The 20,158-nt window shown below is 41.3% G+C and overlaps 1 protein-coding gene across 5 annotated transcripts in view; it reads left to right on the plus strand.

Annotated features, from left to right (window-relative positions):
* NDUFAF6 (NADH:ubiquinone oxidoreductase complex assembly factor 6) overlaps positions 1–15,740 on the plus strand; it is a 74,803-nt gene extending 59,063 nt beyond the window's left edge. The window contains exons 1-9 of one of the 5 annotated variants that reach the window (XM_087825284.1): positions 940–1,109; positions 1,625–1,724; positions 4,562–4,684; positions 8,788–8,844; positions 10,359–10,461; positions 11,415–11,548; positions 12,436–12,537; positions 14,403–14,459; positions 15,592–15,740. In XM_087825284.1, the coding sequence (XP_087681410.1) occupies positions 940–1,109; positions 1,625–1,724; positions 4,562–4,684; positions 8,788–8,844; positions 10,359–10,461; positions 11,415–11,548; positions 12,436–12,537; positions 14,403–14,459; positions 15,592–15,720 (975 nt within the window). In that variant the 3' untranslated portion in view covers positions 15,721–15,740. The other 4 variants (XM_087825288.1, XM_087825286.1, XM_016209109.1 and 1 more) reach the window with 4 other exon arrangements.
* The last annotated feature ends 4,418 nt before the right edge of the window (positions 15,741–20,158 follow it).

Consider the following 20,158-nt stretch of genomic DNA (forward strand, 5'->3'; position numbering starts at 1 on the left):
TGGCTGGAGTTCTCAGGCCCAGACAACAGAGTACTCTCCTTTGGGTTTCAGGAGAAACATTAAGCTGGAGTCACAACTGCAAATGGCCAGAGTTGAGGCTGAAAGGTAAATCGAGGTCATATCATGGAGGGGCTTCATCCATTGCACAGTAAAGATCATCAAACAGGGAAAGGTCATGATCAGATGTACATTTTAGAAAGAACCAGTCTGGCTGCAGCATGAACAGTTTAGGCAAATCTGGAGGCAAGAGGTGTCAATGGGATCCAGGAGGCGGTAAGGCAGCTGTTGGCCAGCACTGGGTCAGGTCCAGCAACGAGACCCAACTCTAATATTTGAGGGGCCTGAGGATAAGAGTACCAAAGGAGGCTCACATGCTGTGTAAATAAGTATTTAAGGTATGCCCTAGCCTGTAGCTCAGTGGTTAGAGCATGGGCCTGCAGACTGAAGGCTCTGGGTTGGATTCTGCCCAAGGTCCCCTTAAGTGTGGGAGGCAACCACATGCGCCTCATCGATGTTTCTCTCTCTCTCTCTCCCCCTTCCACTCTCTCTGAAAAGCAATGGGAAAGATACCTCGCGTGGGTATTAAAAAATAAATAAATAAAATTAAATAAATAAAAATAAAAGTTATAAATAAAGCTATTAAACTGTAAAAATATCCTCTCTTCGCCCATCTGAATAAAGTATAAATACCTGAAAGGGAGGAGGGAGGGTGGCGGGACCGGCTGCATTTACGCGGAGCTCTCCCGCAACCGAACATGCAGAGACCCACAGCGACCCCTGGCGGTTCCCCGAGCCACGTCCCAGGGCCGCCTTCCCGCCGCGGAGAAGCGCGCAGGGGGCCCGGCGGGGGAGTGGGCGTGGCCTAGCCTGGCCAGGGGCGTGGCCCGGCCTGGCGGCGGGCGGACGGCGCGGGGTCGAAGGTCACGCGACGTCGCTGTCATGGCGGCCTGCACGCTGGGCTCCGCCTGGGGCCCGCTGCGGCTCGGCGCCCCGGGCCTGTGGGCGCGCGCGCGGCGGCCTCCGGGGCCCGCGGGTTCCGGGCGGAGCGTGGCCGCAGCCAGCGGCCCGGGCGCCTCGGGCACTGACCGCTACTGTCTGGAGCTGCTGCGGTGAGCGCGCCCCGGCGGAAGGTCGGGGGGCGGCCGAGGGGCGCGGGGGGCGGCGAGCGGACGCGCTCCTGGCCTGTGGCCTGTGGCCCCGGCCTGTGTCCCGGGGGCTCCGCGGGAGGGCGCGTGGGGTGAGGCAGCGGGGCTTTTCCACGGGTCGCGAAACTAGAAAGTATTGTGCTAAGTGAAATAAGCCAGTCAGAGAAAGAGAAATACCCCGTGATCTCACTTATATGTGGAATATAATAAAATAAACTGATAAACAAAATGGATCCAGAGACATTGAAGCATGGAACAGACTGGGGGATCTCAGAGGGAAGGTGGGGAGGCAGAGATTAATCAAAGAACTTGTATGTTTGTAAGCATAACCCATGGACACAGACATTGCTATGGGGAAAGCCTAGGGGTGGGATGGATGAGGGGATAAAAAGGGGACATCTGTAATGTTTTCAACAATAAAGAAACTTAAATAATTAATTTTTTTAAAAGTAACTCTTTTTTTTGCCTATTTGTTATAGGAAACGAGATTATGAAGGCTATTTATGCTCCCTGCTGCTTCCTACAGAATCCAGAAGCTCTGCTTTTGCACTGAGAGCGTTCAATGTGGAACTGGCTCAGGCTGGTATTAAAATTCCTTAAAAATTATTTGCAGAAACAGTGATATACTGTGTTTAATGCTGAACAATAAAGAAATACAATTGTAATTTACATGTCAGATGTGTTTAGGGACTCTGTTGGTGATTTTTTTTTTCTATTCAAGCTTAATTCAATTTCAAAAATAAAACTAGCTAATGAACTTACTGTTTCTGGAAATACCATTTGGAATTTTTTTCTTTTTCTAAGGATATTATAAAACTATGCAGTTAACATCACACATTTGTCTGTTAATTGGATAGGTTAATCTGAGTATTACTGTTAAACTTCTCCAACATTTGCATATAGCAGTTTTTAAAAAATAATTTTTAATTTTTTAAATTATAGTTGGCATACAATATTATATTAATTTCAGGTGTACAACATAGTGATGAGACATTTATATAACTTACAAAATGATCACCTCGATAAATCTAGTACCCATCTGACACCATACAGAGTTACTGCAATATTATTGACTGTATTCCCTAAGCAGTGGGAGGAGTTGACCCTCAGGCTGACTGGTTGTGAAGACAGATCTTGACTCCTGGGGAGGAACTGTTGTGCAGGGGCTGACCCTAAGGAGTACAGTTTGCTTTAGCAGGGCTCTGGTGCCTGCCAAGTCTGCTCTTTGAATGTGTCATTTGTGGAGGTTGTTGGGTGGTGCTCTGATGTGGCCTAAAGTTGGCCACTGCAATGTGCTCATTCTGGGGCCTCTTGGGAGGTTCAGGCTAAGGTCAGCCACTGCCTGTGCCCTGGCTGGGGCCGCTTGTGATCTGCAGATAGTTGCCACTTGTGTTGGGCATTGAGGTGCCTGGGGGAGGCTAAGCTGCAAACTGAGGCCGGCTGCCACTATTGCTGGGCTAGGGGCTGCTCAACAAGAGGTATGGGGTGTGCTGAGGCCAGATGCTGCTTGTTTGGGGTTTGTGAACCCTTGAGAGATTTTAAGACGGTCTGCAGCACAAGCCAAAACGGCCATTTGAATGGAAAAGCCACTGGAAGCTGCCTGAGTGGGCTGAAAAGTTCGCCAGGTCTCAGGGAATCACCAGGACAGGGCAAATAGTGTTAGATTGATGGAGACTCAGATATTGTGCCTGCAGTCGTTGGGCTCAGCAAAGAAACAATCACTTCTGCCAGCACTTCAGTGTGGGAGAAAGCTGCCCTTCTAGCCCTCATCCTAAAGCCAGACAGTTCAGTTCCTTCCCATATGCCCCTGGTGCTTTTCCAACTTTGTCCCAGAGCTGGAGCTCAGCGATAGTATGTGGGTTAAAAGGAGTGCTTAGAACTCCAGCCACCCTTCATCTCACTCAGCTACAATCCCTGCTGGGTTTTACAGCCAGAAGTTATGGGGACTTTTCCAGTATTGTCAAATCACCCAATAATGTCCTTTATGGCATTTTTCAGTAGTCAAGACATGGAAACAATCTAAGTATCCATTGGTGGAAAAATGGATAAAGAAAAAAAATTCTATGTGATACACATGCACACACACACACATACACATACTCTGGAATATTATTCAGCCATAAAAAAAGGAAATCCTGCCATTTACAACAACATGGATCACCCTTGAGGGCATTATGCTAAGTCAAATAAGTTAGAGAAAGTCAAATACTGTACGATCTCACTTATATATGGAACCTAAGACAAAACAGAACAAAGCCTCCAAACTCATAGATACAGAGACCAGGTTGGTGGTTCTAAGCGGCCGGGATGGGACATGGGTGAAATGTGCTCAAATGGTACAAACTTTGTTATGAATGAATAAGTCCTGGGGATGTACAGCATGGTGACTATAGTTAGTAATACTGTACTGTATACTTGAAAGTTATTAAGAGAGTAGATCTTAAAAGTTCTCATCACAAGAAAAGAAAGTTTGTAACTATATGTGATATGGATGTTAACTACACTTATTGTGGTGATTATTTCACAATATATACATATATCAAATCATGAATACCTGAAGCTAAGGTACTGTTAAATATTCACCCCCTAGATTTAGCATGCATTGGTGCTTCTGCCTGAAGCTGACAAGGCGATTCTTAATTAGTAGTGAGTGAAGGAGACTGTCTAATAATCTTTTTAAATACTTAGTGAATGAATGAGTTTATTTAAAATGGACATACAGTACTACTTACTTTTTGTGGTGTACAGTTCTATAGGTTTTGAAAAATGCATAGAGTCATGTACTCACCACCATAGTCATGAGACAGAACAATTCCAGCAACCAAAAAATTCTCATGTGCCCCTTTGTAGTCAGCCTCACCCCTCACCCATACTTTTTTGCATATCCTTCCGATTCCAGGTTATTTTTATGTACATCTCATTTTTAAGTACACTTTGCCATCTGTAAACATTTCAGTATGTATTTCTAAAAGATAACTCACTTAAAATAACCATAAAGCCATTATCATACCTTAAAAATTTAGTAGTAATTTCTTAATGTCATTATACATCCGGTGTTCGGATTTTCCAGTTGTCCCTTTTCAAATCAGGATTAAAATAAGGTTCACATGTAAAGACTGGTTGATCGGCACTTAAATTACTTTAAACCAAACATTCCCATCCTTCTTGTCTTTTCTTAATTTGTTTTCTAGAGTCTCTCCTATATTCGAAAATATTTTTGAATAAGCACCAAGTAATTTGCAGCTTTGACTTAGGAAACTCATAATGACAACAGTTTAACTTCAACGAAAAATTTAAACAAATGTTTAGAATTAAACTTAGTTTTTGGCTGAATTATGTGATTATGCAGTCACAAATAATTGATTTTTGAGACTGTAAACAGTGTGTTTATTAAAGCTTTTAAATCCTATTTGTAGATTAAGGATTCAGTTTCTGAGAAAACAATTGGACTCATGCGAATGCAGTTTTGGAAAAAGACCGTAGATGACATATACAGTGACAATCCACCACATCAGCCTGTGGCCATCGAACTATGGAAGGTAAAAAAAATGGCTACTTTAATTTGTAAGAATTTTATTTGAGCACACTTTTTGATGCATACAATTTGGATAATATTCTTGGGCTCATGTAATGTTCAGATATATGTTCGTTTGGACCAAGGAATTTAAAGTCATCCACTAATAATTGGCACAGATCTTCAATGTATTTATTAAAGGAAAGAGGAGGGACCTACACTCTTTTTATTATAAATTATTTCCCACATGATTGGTTGCAGAATTTAAAGCAGCAGGTAATTTTCCTGTTCTACCTGTGACAGGAGATGCGCACTCAGTATTGTCCAAACACAAATCTAAAACCGCCTTTCTAGTTTCATAGACTTGCCTATTCGTTGGTGAATTTTAGGCATTAGAGAATAGAAACCTACGAGCAAGAGTATTATTTGTACAGCTACATGTATGTAGTAGTTAGTTTTACATTAAAGCAGCTACATGGAACCCTCATTCATAAACAGCTATGCACAGTTTAGAAATATGCTGAATATGCTGCTAAGTTATGAACAGAGGAAGGGAATTAGTTGCCTTTTGTCACTGATCTGTGTCCCCGCCGTAATATGATGAGCTCCAAAAGACAGTTTCTGTAACAGAAGCCACTCAGACCTGACAGTGGTACACCTCTTCTCAGGGCTGTGCACCAGCAGAGGCAGACCCCGTTTCTGGCCCCAGATTGACTTCACAGAGCCCCAGTAAGGATGGAAAGCCAGGCCCCTCCACCGGGGACTGAGAAGAAAAAGTGGATGGGAAGCTGTGAGTATTAGATTAGTTATTTACCTCTGTTCATCCCACTTCAATAACTTCAACCTAGGTGACTCAGTTTAGAGAAAAATCTCTCTAAAACCCAGAAACTCTCTCTGTTTATTATCTTACACACCAGCCTGACTGCAGTAGAGGTTTATGCTAAGACTTGCACTGGAAGTTCTGGCCTTTGTCAGGAAATAGCATCAAGATCCAAGAGTCTTTTAACACAAATTCATCTTGCTTTGGACTTTCTTAAAAAAAAACAGAAGAAATATTTGAGTTACAGAATGTTTATATGTGTGCCAGTTTGTTCAATTTTATAATAGCTGCTTAAATTCTGATGATTAGTGTTGGCCAGCTTTTTGACATGACCGGTGCTGAAGGTTAATACGAATATTTGAAAGAAGCAGGTAGAGTTCAGAGTATTTGCCTTTGTTGTATGTTTTTTACCCCTCCTCATTCTCAGGTGCATGTGCTTATTTTACCACTGCCCAGTAAAACTTTCCATGGGTTCTGTGAAGAGTGTCAGGTTCTTTAGAAGATCAGTAGGGAAACAGTGACTGTGGTGTCCAGAGAGCATGTTCCTGCTGCATTCTTTCATGGGTGCTTTAGTGTACAAAATAGTGGAGTATCTATAATTCCTCAGACATTTCATATAGGTTTCCCCATTTCTCTGTTTATTAATTTTACAGTTTAAATTTATGTTTCTAGCCAAGATTTTTATTTTTTGATTTCTGTTTTCAGAGTTTTAATGCATTTATTCAGCTGGTTTTCAGCTTCTTACAAATCCTCATTTTTTACCTTGATCTCTGATTTCCGTCAGAATGAGACAACTGTATTTTGTGGTCCTGGAATTGCAGCCGTTACAACTTCATCCTTGAGTTAATAGAAGCATGACTTCTCCATGGTTAAATGTTTGTTGAGTACTTATAAAAGTATTCAACAAGCATAAGCTCCAGGAACGGTGTTTAATGATATGGTTACAAAGACTAAACGTACCTTGCCCCACTCAGACATGTACAAAGTAAGACAAGAGCAGGACTCTGTAAGGACTGAGGAATCCCCGGCTGCTTCCTGGGGCTGGGGAGAGGCTTGTAGGGAGTTCTGCTGTGTAACAGGAGTGGTGCTGAGGGAACTTGGGAGCCAACTTTGTGTAGCCCTTTTACCTTCCTTGAGGTTTCTGCCAGGCAGGGTGGGCTCTGGTCTCCACCCTGTCACCCCTCCTCACATAAATGTGTGCTGATGAGCATGCTAGCTGGCCTTTACATTTATCGTCAATGGCATCTTAGAGTTTTAGTTGAAGTAGAGGATATTCCTAAGACTTTATGTTTTACTACTATTACTATTGTGAAAATACATCATACTTAGTGTTGATCTGGCAAGAAAACAATGTTTTTAAAACTTATAAAACTTTCAGAAAGATTTCAAAATTAAAAACAGTATAATAAAAACACCTCTAGGGTGGGGGTGGGGAGAGATTAACCAAAGAATTTCTATGCATATATGCATAACTCATGGACACAGACAAGAGTGTGGTGAAGGCCTGGGGGCCGCCAGAGGGGTGGAGGGGATCAATGGGGGGGAAAAGGGAGACATTATACTTTCAACAATAAAGATAAATTTAAAAAAACAAAACACCTCTATACCCTTTACCCAGACTAACCTATTGTTAACATATTATTCCATTTGTTAATCATTTGTACTGCTTACTCCTGTGGGTGCCTAGGCTTGTTCTCTCTCTTTCTCTCTCTCTCTCTCTCTCTCTGTATTTTCATACTCTTAATTTTTTTCTGAATCATTTTTGAGTGTAAGTTATATACATCATAGCCCTTTATCCCTAAATCCTGTAGTGAGTATTTCCTAAGAATAGGGACATTCTGTTATATAACCAGAACAGTTATTGACTTTAGCAAATTTAACTTTGATATAACACTTTTTATCTAATTTTCTATTTATATTCCAGTTTTGTCAGTTGACCCAGTAATGTCCACTGTAGTGTTTTTTACCCCCTCCAGTATAGGATCCAGTCGAGGGCCAGGTAGTATTTGTCATATCTCCTAGCCTACTTTAATCTGTAGCATTTCCATGGCCTTTCTTTGTCTTCTGTGGCATTGACACTTCTGAGGAGTATAGCCCTTCCAGTTTTGGGGTTTTTTTAATAGAACATTTCTTATTTTGGGTTCATCTGATGTTTTCTCATGATCACTTCAGGTTGTGCATTCCTGGCCATAATACTGCATAGACAGTGTCTTCTTAGGTACCATCCTGGAGGCACGTTCTGTGCATCTGCTCTCCGTTGGCATTGTTAACTTTCACCGTCCAGTTAGTGTGCTGCCTGGTTTTCCCACTGTATAATCATAACTCCCCTGGCAACTGTAAGACAGTGCAAATACCCTACTCCTCATTAATGTCCCCTGAAACTTAGCATTCACTAATGGTTCTTGTCTGATTCTGTGTTTACTGTTACGATTGCAAAATGCTCACTTTCCAGTTCTGATACTCTCCACATTTACCACTTGGCAGCAGACACGACCTCCCACTCTCCTAGATTTATTTATTTGTCCATTAATTATTGTTATGCACTCATGAATTCCTATTTTTCCCCAGTAGTGTATAGTTGATTACTATACTTAATTATTTTGGTGTTCATATAGTCCAAGATTTGGACAATGGGAGCCCTTTCAAACTGACTCCTGTGTCCTTATGACATGTCTCCCATAATTTTTTGAGTGCTTTTTATTTTCTGGCACAATAAAATATTATAGGGCCATATTAAATCTCCCTTGCTCCAACTCTAGAGATCACTCATTTCTCTAGAGCCCTGTTTCTTTGGGAGAAATGCTTTTAGACACTAAGATCTGGACACCAGGTGTGCTCTTTCCTACTAGAGTGTCTTTACTTGCTAAAATAATACTGTGCCTTGCAGATTATTTTCTTTGGAGTTTTAGTTACTCTTTTCTTTTTGGATAGTGATTATTTTCATTAATTAGAATCTTTATCCTATGGAAAGAAGTTTGTGTGTAATTAAGCATAGAAGTCAGGGTGCATCATATAACAGAAGCTTGGTATTTCATTCTTGTTTTGAATGTCGAGTCATTAAATTACTAATAATATAAGAAAAAAGACAGAGTAGTGGAAAAATGTGAGATATACTATCTTTACTTGGAAATGTTTTCTAGGTACATTTCCTTTTCCCTGGTGTTTCTTTAACAGCTGTCCATCTGGTGATGAGTTATTACAAACGTTTCCTTACCTAGTTTATATTTGGTTTGTTTATTTTTATTTAGGTCTGCAGAAGTAATTTTTTGTACTTTATAAAAATGTATAATACTCTTGCTTTTTTTTAGGCTGTCAAAAGACATCATCTGACTAAAAGGTGGCTTATGAAAATCATTGATGAAAGAGTAAGTTGAAATTGCTCAAGTCTTAAGTTTTCCTTCGTTGTTAATCTTTAAACTAATTTTTCATCAAATTGAGTTGTCGTACACATACCTTTATGTACACCCAGTACTTGGGTCTCTGTCCAGATAGTAGTGAGAATGAGGAAAGCCTGGTGGTTCTAGTGAGTGGAATCCTGTACTGAGTTCTTAGAACTGAGTTCTGTTCCAGTTCTAGCCAAGCATGCAGGCTGCTCAGTGACCGGGGCTAACCCGTGTCATCTTCCTGACATTGCTGGCTCAGTGTCCTCCTTGGCCGGATATTTATAATGCACTATTGTCATGAAAATGTAAGTTTACTTAACTCTATGTGGATAAAATCTATTAATAACCATAAGCTGTAGTAATAATAATATAAGCAAAATGAGACTATGGCTTCAATCTTAAGAAAAATTGCTTAGTTAACATATAAAGTTATTTAGCACTAAGAAAATCTATTTTTGAGATGTCTCCTGGTTTTATGACGTAAAGAAAATTGGAGAACTTCAGACAGATAACTTTTCTGTTTAATGGAAAATAACACTTGGCATTTGTAGGGAGGGCTATTTAAAAGTAAAGGACTGGGATCAATCTCCCCTCATTGATCTATAGATTCAATGCAATGCCTATAAAAATTCCAACTGCCTTTTTTTCAGAAATTGACAAGCTGCTCCTAAAATTCTAATGGAAATGCAAGGGACCCAGAATCACCAAAACAATCTTAGAACAAAGTTGGAGGGCTCATATTTCTTGAGCCCTCATAAAACTTAACTACAAAGTTACAGGAATCAAACTGTGTGGTATTGACATAGCATAAACATATAGATCAATAGAACAGAATTGAGAGTCCAACAATAAACCCATATATTTATAGTCAATTGATTTTTGACAAGGGTGTGAAGATAATTCAATGGGGAAAGAATAGCCCTTTCAATAAATGTTGCTGGGACAACTGGTTAGCCACATGCAAAAGAATGAATTTGGACTCCTACCTCATACCATATACAAAAACTTACTCAAAATGGATCAAAAACCTAAACGTAAGACTTAAAATTGTAAAACACTTAGGAGAATGCATAGGCATGAATTTTTGTGACTTTAGGATGAGCAATGATTTCTCAGATATGATGACAAAAGCACAAATAATAAGAAAGTATATAATTGGACTTCATCAAAATTTAAAAATTTAAGAAAGTTAAAAGACAACCCATAGAATGGGAAAAAGTATTTGCCAGTTATATATTTGATAAGGGACTAGTATCTAGAATATGTAAAGAACTCTAAAGAATTCTATCTCCACCATTTATTAGCTGTGTGACCTTAGGAATATTACTTAATGTGTCTATGACTCAGTTTTTTCATCTGCAAAATTTTAATCTTACTGTGTACTAAACAGTATATACTTAATATTTTTATTCAGTTCTTTTGGGCAAAAAATTGTGTCTTTTCTTTATAAATTTTTATAATTCAGCCAACTTTATTTACCTTTTGTTTGACTATAGGAAAAAAATTTGGATGACAAAGCGTATCGTAATATCCAGGAACTGGAAAATTATGCCGAAAACACACAGAGTTCTCTTCTTTATTTAACACTAGAAATATTGGGTAAGGTTTTTTTTTTCCCCCCTATTTCATACTTCTCTATTTTTGATAAAACACCTTTTAAAAATTTTTTATTTTTATTTTTTTGAGCAAGAAGGGAAATATATGTCTTCTTTGGAGTGTGGACTAATTACAATACTTAGGCTCTAATATAAGTACTTTAGCTGCTTCATGGGAATGTTTTAGTTAATAATCTGGTAATTGCTGGTGATTTTATTTTTTAAGCGTCTCCTACAAATTGGAAGGCTTGTAGCTTTACTCTTCCTTCCCTGTCAGTAGTACTTCCCACGTTAAAAAAATAGAAGAAATAAATCTGCATTTCTAAGTTTTTATGAAAATTTAAAAAAACCACAAAAAACACAAAGAACTAGTTTAGATAGTACTTTTCCTCCTCCCACTTTATTCTGAGTTGGGGAAGTCTTACTGCACTGAGGGAATTACTCCGGAAGAGGACAGTACTGTCCGCCTGAAGGAGGTAATATGTCTTTATGTCGCCCTGAAAGAGTAACACATCCCTATTGAATTTCCCAGGCCTGTTCTACCTGCTCATTCAGTGACATGTTTTCAACCCAGTGAAGGAGGGGAGCAAAGAGCAGAGTGTTTGCTAAGCATATACTTAAAATGAGGTTGGATGGAAATTGTACTGAGGAGGAGAAATGAAAGGCTTGTAATGTTTTTTCAGGATAGCTGGTTAAAATTCCAAATGTGTTCTTAGTGTGCTCTAGTCTGAGGGAAACACTTTTATTTGAAAGTTGAAATTCGGAAACCTGCTAGTGGTCAGCTTGTTTTGTGCTCAGTTTTACTCATAGATCCTGTTTTGGAGATATGAATGCATTAGGGTAAACAATGCATTAGGGTAGTTTTACATGTTTAGGTGATTTCTCTTTGCTACTTCTATTGACTTATGCATTTATAGAGAAAAGAGCAGCCCTACTGTTTAATATCTAAAACCATAGGTATAAAGGATCTTCATGCAGATCATGCTGCAAGTCACATTGGAAAGGCACAAGGCATCGTCACTTGCTTGAGAGCAACGCCATATCATGGTAGCAGAAGGAGGGTGTTCCTCCCCCTGGATATTTGTATGCTGGTAAGGCCGTTGTTTATATGCTTTGTTAATTGACCTCAGGAATATGGGAAGGATGTTATCTCTTGGTTCTCTGCTTAGTCTATTCAAGTAACTGCTTTGAAATGAATGCATATTTCTTTTTGGCTCCATGGTTATCAAGTGAGAATTTTCACCAGTCAGGCATTTTAGGTCTCTGGTGGAGCTATGACTAAAGAAGTCTGGAGCATCTCATGTGGTGTAGCTTCAGGTTGACACCGTACTCCCTTCCAAGCAGTTACATAATTATTCCTAATGTTCAGCTTAGCCTGCTCTTTTTTATTTTATTTTTTTATTGATTTGGGAGAGAGAGAGACAGAGAGACAGAGAGAGAAAGGAAGGAAGGGAAAGGGAAAGGGAAAGGGAAAGGGAAGGAAAAATGATTATTTGTTCCGCTTATTTATACACTTGGTTGATTCTTATACATGCCCTCACTAGGGGTCAAACCCGCAACCGTATCAGGACGGGGCTCCAACCAACTGAGCTACTCGGCCAGGACCAGCCTGTTTGTTATTTTAAAGGAGAAAGTAATCCTTAAGAAAAGAATATTGTTTATGAGAACTTTTATTTTCTGTATGAGATTCGTTGTTGTCTGTACTTTTAAACTTCTTATATGTTTGTTTTCTTGCTCGTGTATTTTTGTCCTACCTGCAATTGTTGTTAATAATTGTCTTGTTGCATGTTCTTCAGAGAGAGAGAGAGAATGTATGTGTGTCTTTATATACACATAGACACAAAGACACATATATGTACACATTTTAAAAAACAAATAAGCATTATATTGTGCACACTGTTCTCTCACCTGTTTTCTTGAGCTAAGTTAGTTTTAAATATGCTTTTTGATTGCTAATATAATGTGTTTTTCAACACAGCATGGTGTTTCACAAGAGGATTTTCTTCGGAGGAACCAAGATAAAAATGTAAGAGATGTGATATATGACATTGCCAGCCAGGCACACTTGCACCTAAAGCATGTAAGTAGCTTTTCCCCCCAAAAATCATTTAGGAAACTATCATTTCTAGGTGTGGCTATTCCTCGAGCATGGTTATATTCTTCCCTACCTGGCTTCTCTCTGATCATCCACTCTCCATTTCTCTGTCTCAGGAGCAGTGTGTCTTTCTGCTTTGCAAGGCCGATGCCTCTCCTGCCTTCCTAGGACCTTGCATCCTCAGCAGTCCCAGCTGGGGTTTTCAGTTGGCTTCTCTGATAACTTGTCTCTTATCTTCTGCTTTGTTCCTGCTGCTTTGCTTTATTTTCTTATTTTTCCCTCACAGTTAACCTTTTCTGAATAAGTGGTCTGCATTCATTGTTTCCTCAAGGCCCTCACCACCCTGACACTGGTCATCATGCTGTAATCTGGCCTCCATCCTGCCTACTCTAATAGTAATCACTAGTAAATTATCTCCTTTTGCCACATATAAAGAGTGTCTGATTTAAAGAGAGTAGATGTTTGTGTATGTACACACACACACACACACACACACACAGAGTGTCTGATTTAGAGAGGGTAGATGTTTGTGTATGTATAAACACACACACACTCAGAGGTAGAACCAACTAGACTTGATAACTGATTGGATTGTGGCAGGATCAGGAAGAAGAGAAGTTGAAGGCTGTACAGAGTTCAAGTAGAGATGGTGATGGTGCCACTCAGAGACTATAATTAAAAGCAGTGGTACAGAAGGAGCTGATCTGTAGGCTTGAGACTAGCGGCTGGACGTCATTGAATATAAGGGGATTAGAAGACGTAGGGAGATGGGCTATTGAAGAGTGCAGAATTGTGACTTTGAAAGATCAGAACTGGAGAGAGATTTGGGAGTCATCCACATGGAAGGCTATGGTTCAAGCTGTAGGTTTGGATGGTGTTGTCCAAGGAGAATGTCCATTTGGATAAGGACCTAGGGTGGAACCTTGAGGCCCACCTCCATTCCTCAGATAGAAGGAGAAAGGGCCGTTTATTAGGAAGATGACGAAGGAAAGTGATGACAGAAGTAGGAAAACAGAGTCAGTGTTAGAAACCTGGAGGGGAGCAAATTCCAAGTAGGGGCAGAAGTGAAACTGGGCATGCTGCAGGGAGATGAAGAGAAAGGGGAGGGTGAGTAACTTGTGAATGAGTTTGAAGAGAGCAATTTTAGGAGACTGGTAGAGCGGAGGGTAGGGGGTTAAGAGGTGAGTCAGGAAGTGGAGGCGGGATCTGACAATAGAAATGAAGATTGGAAACAGAAGTGGGTTTGGTGAGTTCAGGATGATGGGCATCGGCCTGAGTACATCAGGGCTTCACAGTCCAGAGCAGTAGGGAGGTGAATTAGGTGAGGTCAGTTGAGATGTGGAGGCCTCTGAATTCCAAGATGAATAGTTGAGACTTGATCCATTGGGAACATAAGTTAAAGAAAGCAAAAATAAAACAATGACTTAACAATTTGGCTGGCTGTGTGGAATGAATTAAAGGCTGAAAGATCAGCTTGGAGGGTCTTATATTCATCTGAACAGGAGATGATGACCATCTAGGCTGGGAGGTGCTGGGACTTGTTAACTCAAGTGTTCCTCCATTTACCCTAACCATGGGACTAGAGGGTCAAAGTTACACGATGTTATAAGGCAGCCGGAAAATGCCAAAGCCAATTTGTGAGAAAGAATAGAAATCTTAATATAGTACTTTTTCCTGGGTCCTTTAGGCTTAAGAAATTAACCATAATCTGCAGGAGATGAGAGCTATTTTTTTTTTGCGTTTGAGAGAGGCCCTACGTTTGTTGTTGCTTTGTGTTCACTTTCTGAGGGAGTGTTTATTTCCAGAAATATTTATATTTCAAGCTCATTTCCCTTTGTCTTCCTTTTTAGGCTCGGTCCTTCCGCAAAAGTGTTCCCGTGAAAGCGTTTCCTGCTTTTCTTCAGACGGTAAGTAGATTAACAGAGAGGCCGTTTAATTGATGAAGCAGATGTGTAAGTCTCTATTGTGTGAGGCTCCCAATGCGGTTCTTTAGTTTGGAGGCGTTATGTTTGTTTCTCCCGCGCGCAGTGTGTTTTGTTGGTTGCATTCCGCTTTTGGTGGTAGCCATACCTGTTTTCCAGAGGCAGGTGAGTGCAGTTGGCAGTAGCACTGACTGCATCGTTTTGAATCGGCTTTGCCGGTTACCAGCTGTGGGAGTTTGAGGTCCTTAATCGCCATGGTTCTCAGTATATTCAGAGGTAGAATGGGAATCATGTGAGGCACTATCTTGTAGGGTTTTCAGGCTGCTTACAGCTATAAGAGTGTTACTTATTCTCATAACATTTTCACACAGGTTGTGCTGAAGAACTCTGGGGTTCTGTGCACATGGACTGAGAGCCATGTCTTTAAAATTGTGCAGTGCAAAACTAAGTGGCTTCTCTACTTAATAAGAAAGTTACTGAAATAAAATAATTTATAAATTAGTAAAAGTAAGTGAGAACTATAAAATAAAGAACACGGCCATTGTCAGTGTTTTCTAACCTTGCTCCCCCATCGCAGTGAAAGCTTTGTCAAGTTTCGTGTGATGGGGAACCATGGGTTACATTTGTAGGGACCTGTGAGTGTTCTCCTTGAGTGCAAATCATTTTCTAGCAGAGCATGGAGACCCATTAAACTTTTTGACGATATAATTTTGAAACAAACAGCTTGAGCTCCTCCTTGTGACACAGTGCATTTTGTGGTGGTGGTCATTCCCCTTGACTGAAGCACCCCTTTTGTATTCTACAGTCTAGTAATGAAACCTGGCAAGCAATAATTTCTCTGATCTTTTACATTTTGACCAGAACGGTATAAATTATGATCAGAATTTACTTGATATTTCTAGTACTAACTCTATGATCCTGTTTTACTGGCCTAATAGAAACTTCTTAGAAGATGTCTTTATTTTCTCTCTCCCTTTTAAAATTCTCATTTAAATTCTTAATATGTAGAAGGCCATCTCAGGGAAACTAAAATAGCCTTGATACTTGTAATTTCTCTTTAGTTTCTGTTGAGGACTTAATTGTTCTGTGATCCAGTGCCCATTTTTCCATTTTCCAGGTTGCTCTGGAGGACTATCTAAAGAAAATTCAGCGAGTGAATTTCGATGTATTCCACCCATCTTTACAGCAGAAGAATACATTACTTCCATTATCTTTGTACATTCAGTCATGGAGAAGAAGATATTAAAAATAACTTCATGGCACTGATATTATTTTACTTTTATTACTTTTACAAAGTGTACTAGTTAGGGTCCCTGTTGACAAACAGCAGATACTGTTTACTTAAGGAAAAAATGAACTTGTTGGATGGGTGTGAGTAGCTTACAGAATTGATGAGAAATTACTGTAGGGCTAGGGTGCCAAAACACTGCTGAGATTCTGCCACAGGCACTGTCATTGTCACCACCAGCCCAGACAGTGTCTGCTCTACCATCCCTGTGAAGTCATAGCCTGGGGAGGGAGCATAGCCGTGGTGCTTAGGCTGCAAGCCATGCTTCACCGCCAGAGGGCAGAGAAGAAAGGTCTCCTCCCTTCCTCACCCTTGGAGAAGGGGGCAGGACTCAAGTAGTACTGGCTTTGCAGTTGGAGAGAGCCAGAGCTCAGGGTCCAGTACAGCTGTGAAATGAGTTTATTTAGGGGTTCCAAAGAGTGAAGTTAATACTTGAGGGGTGTCAGTCACTGTGTTGATGGTTTTTTTGGTGTTTTTTAAAAATATTTTTTAATTGATTTCAGAGAGAGAGAAACATGAAAGATGATAGAGTCATTGATCGGCTGCTTCCTGCACACCCCCTGCTGGGGATTGAGCCCACAACCCAGGCATGTGCCCTGACCAGGAATCAACCAAGATCTCCTGGATTCTAGGTTGATTCTCAACTGCTGAGCCATGCTGGCTGGGCTGTTGAGGGTATTTTATTCCTAACATTTCACCTTTACAACCCTGTGAAAATTTATCCGTGATGATAAAAAATAACTTCTTTAAGGTAAGACAGTTGGCTCTCAAGAGCCAGACCCCTAATTTGACTTTAGGTCTGGCTGATTTGAAAGCTTTTACTTTTTTGCTAACCCCACTGCTTCACTCTGTCATTCCACATTATCGTGATCATGAACTAAGTTGTATTCACAAAATGTATTAATGTAAACTATATGAACAGAATTATATTGAACATTCATTAAGGGATACTGCATTTTTTAAAACTTGTACACTAGTTGATCTTCCCTCTGATAAACTCTGGGCTATATACTTTCATCAATGTTCTCATTTGATCTTTAAAACTATATTAAAATATAAAGTGCGCACTAATTGCAAAAACAAAATTGTTTGCATTGCTGGTGATGGCAGATCTGGACTCTGAATGATCCTCTGACTCCCAAGACCAGGATTATGCCAGTTTCCTTTTCCTGTCTTTTCAGTGATCTGTCTCCTGCCCACTCACACCTCTGCTGTACTGTTCCACTCTCCCATCTTGCAAGCCACACAACCCCATTTTCCCTGTATGTCTCTGGCGTCCCGAGCCCAGGGGAGTGCCTGCGAACACATGAGTGTGGAGTAGACCCTTTAGAGGGTGCCTTTGTTGAAGCCACCCACTGAGTTCTAAACCTTAGTTACTATTTCCATTGGTTTCTTTATATCTTCTATTTCTGTGGTGCTAAGACTTTCTAATTCTTTGCTGAGAGTTTCATGTTTTTCATGTTTCCCACATATTTGTGATTGCTTGTTGAAACATCTTTAAGATGGTTTCTTTAGGATCTTTGACTGTTCTAACATTTCAGTCATGTTAGTGTTGGTGTTGATGATCTTTTCTCTTTCAAGTTGAGATTTTCCTGATTCTTGGTGTGATGAGTGGTTTTTAGTTGGAACTGGGACATTTTGGATATTATGGTATGAGGCTCCGGATCTCACTTAAACCTTCTGCTCTAACTGACTCTTCTGATAGCAGTCTGGCAAGGGAAGGGAGGAGTGCTGCAGGGGGGGTGGACGTCCAGTTGGCCTCTGTTGACTGGAGAGGGAAGAGGCTCCTAGTTACTTCTGGACAGGGGTGGAAATTCTGATCCCACTGGGCATCCACTAACACCCCCAGTTGGGAAGGGCAGGAATGCTTTGTGACTGTTGCCCATGTGGCCTCCACTGACTCCGCAGGGAGGGGGCCTTACTGCCTCCGGGTAGTGGGCGAAAGTTCAGACTCCCGTGTGCTCTCCGCCAACACCAAGGGAGCGGGAGCCTTGTTACTGACAGGTTCAGATGACAGTCCAGCTCTATGGCCTTCTCTGATGCCACCTCAGTGTGTGTGTGTGTGCGCACGCGGTGTGGGCTGCAGTTGGGCCCTTTGATACAGCCCAGTGAGACAGGAAGTCCAGGCTCCCACTTCTCTTTTGCTGGCTGGGTGGGAGTAGGACTTTTTCCTGTGGTTTCCAGCTGAAGTAAGTGGTTACTGTGTAAAAGTTTTCAGTCATGTTAGGCTGCTCCTTTGGATAGAGAGGATAGGCTTTTGTTAGGAATTTTTCCCTCTGCTTCTCTTGGCATTTCCAGGTTGTCGGCTTCTTCAGTTCCAAGTCTGGGATAGATGAGACTCAAAGAAAACCCAGGGACTCATCGACAGGTTGTGCCTTGGATCCCAAAGTCCCTAGCTTGTCTGCCTTCTCATGTCTTATGTGTATTGTCCAGAGTTTTTAGTTGCACTTAGTGGGAGCTTAGTAGAAGAGCACATCTTGTTGGCTTCGTGCTTTTGGAATTGCAGAGATCTGTTCACCACCGGTATGCCAAGTCACCCCTAGAACAGTGTCTGGCACATGGTAGGCACTGAGGAATATTCGGTGACCAACTGAATCCTCACTTACCAATGATAAAATTTAGGAAGTTAAGTAATTTCTCCCCGAGTCACACAGCTAGTAACGGGAAGAACTGGGACTTGAACTGGGATCTGATTCCCAAGCTTGAGCTCTCGGAAGCATCACTGGAGCACAGGTGAAATTCAAGGCTGCTTTTGTTTTCTTAGAGCAAAGGAGAGAGGAAGCCCTCACTTGAGACATTGACAAAGTGACAACATGACACTTAACTGGATTAACAATGACCTTGCATTCTGCAATGTTGTCATCTCTCTTTCCTTCCATTTACTGCAAAACCTCCTGCCTGGTGTCCTAATTACTCCTTGATTCCTGTGCAAATGGGACTCGACTCTAGCTTCTGTTCTACAGCAATCTTTTTCAGCCCCGAAGACCAAATGCAGCAGCATCTTTACAGTTCTCATCCTTCTAAAGTTTTCGGCATAGCTTCCCAATGTTGCTCACCGCTTCCTAAACTCCTCCCAGCTCTTGACCTTCATGATCCCCCAGTTTCTGGGTTTGCCCTTCATCCCACGATGGCTTTCTGTTTCCTCCTCCTATTCGTGTCCTCTGAATGACACAATTCCTCAAGATTCTTCTTTTCTCTCTGTTGTCCACAGTCTCGTTCTTGCCTAAGCTCACAGCTCAACAAGGCTGGTAAATGCATCCATCCATCCATCCATCCATTCATTTATTCTTTCACTCACTGTTCATTTGTTGAGTACCTGCTGTGTAACGGGCCCTGTTCTATAGCAAGGAGCAAGGTAAACAGGTGGCTCTTCTCATGGAGCTTATATTCTGGTGGAAGGGACAGAACAAACCAACAAGCAACAAATCAGTTCATTATGGAGCCACAGAGCATCTCAACAAGATCAATCAAACTTACAAACTTTCATGTGCGTAATCTCAAGTACCTATTAGATTCTAAAATCTAATCCCCCTGCAGGCCCAGAAGCCCTGGAGACAGCCCTTGGTGGTGTGTGAGTCTGCAAGGCCGGCTGACTGGTGGGGGCTGTGCTGGTTAAGTCTGCCTTCAACTGCCACACGATACTAATGCTACCACCTTATATTTATTTGTATGATGGTTTACTTTAAAAATACACTTTCGGCCCTTCCTGGTTTAGCTCAGTGGTTAGAGAGTCGGCCTGAGGACTGAAGGGTCCCGAGTTCGATTCCAGCCAAGGGCACGTAGCTCGGTTGCAGGCTTGATCCCTCGCCCCGGTGGGGGGGTGTGTGGGAGGCAACCAGTCGATGTCTCTCTCTCACATGGATGTTTCTCTCTCTCTGTCCCTTCCCCTCTCTCTGAAAAGCAATGGAAAAAATATCCTCAGATGAAGATTAGTAAATAATAGAAATAAAAACGCACTTTCGCATAGTTGGACATCTTCTAAGAACTTTATTTACAAATACCCCAAAGCAGTTTAATATGTTCTTGATGTTACACAATAACTTTGAAACCTGTCCAGCCACATACCAGCTGCAGCGTGGGGCAAGTTACTTTACTTCTATCCCTTCGTTAGCCTTGTCTCCATGGGCTCCTTGAGTCATGAGCCACCTACCACAGTGGGGACTCAACCAGGGCCAGCACCTTGAGGGACCTCTTTCGTAAGGGAAGGGCCTCTGGATCCAGGCAGCTTGGATCTACGTGCTGGCTCTGGTGCTTTCTAGTGTTTGACCCTTAGCAAGTTATTTAACCTCTCTGTGCCTCAATTTTTCACCCATCAAATGGGCTGCTCCCTAAAATTGTCATGAAGATAAAGCAAGTTAATACCTGTAAAGCGCTTGGAAGAGCACCTGGCATTTAA

This window comes from Miniopterus natalensis, chromosome 16, assembly GCF_054644295.1.
Source record: "Miniopterus natalensis isolate mMinNat1 chromosome 16, mMinNat1.hap1, whole genome shotgun sequence".
In the NCBI taxonomy this organism is placed as follows: Eukaryota; Metazoa; Chordata; class Mammalia; order Chiroptera; family Miniopteridae; genus Miniopterus; species Miniopterus natalensis.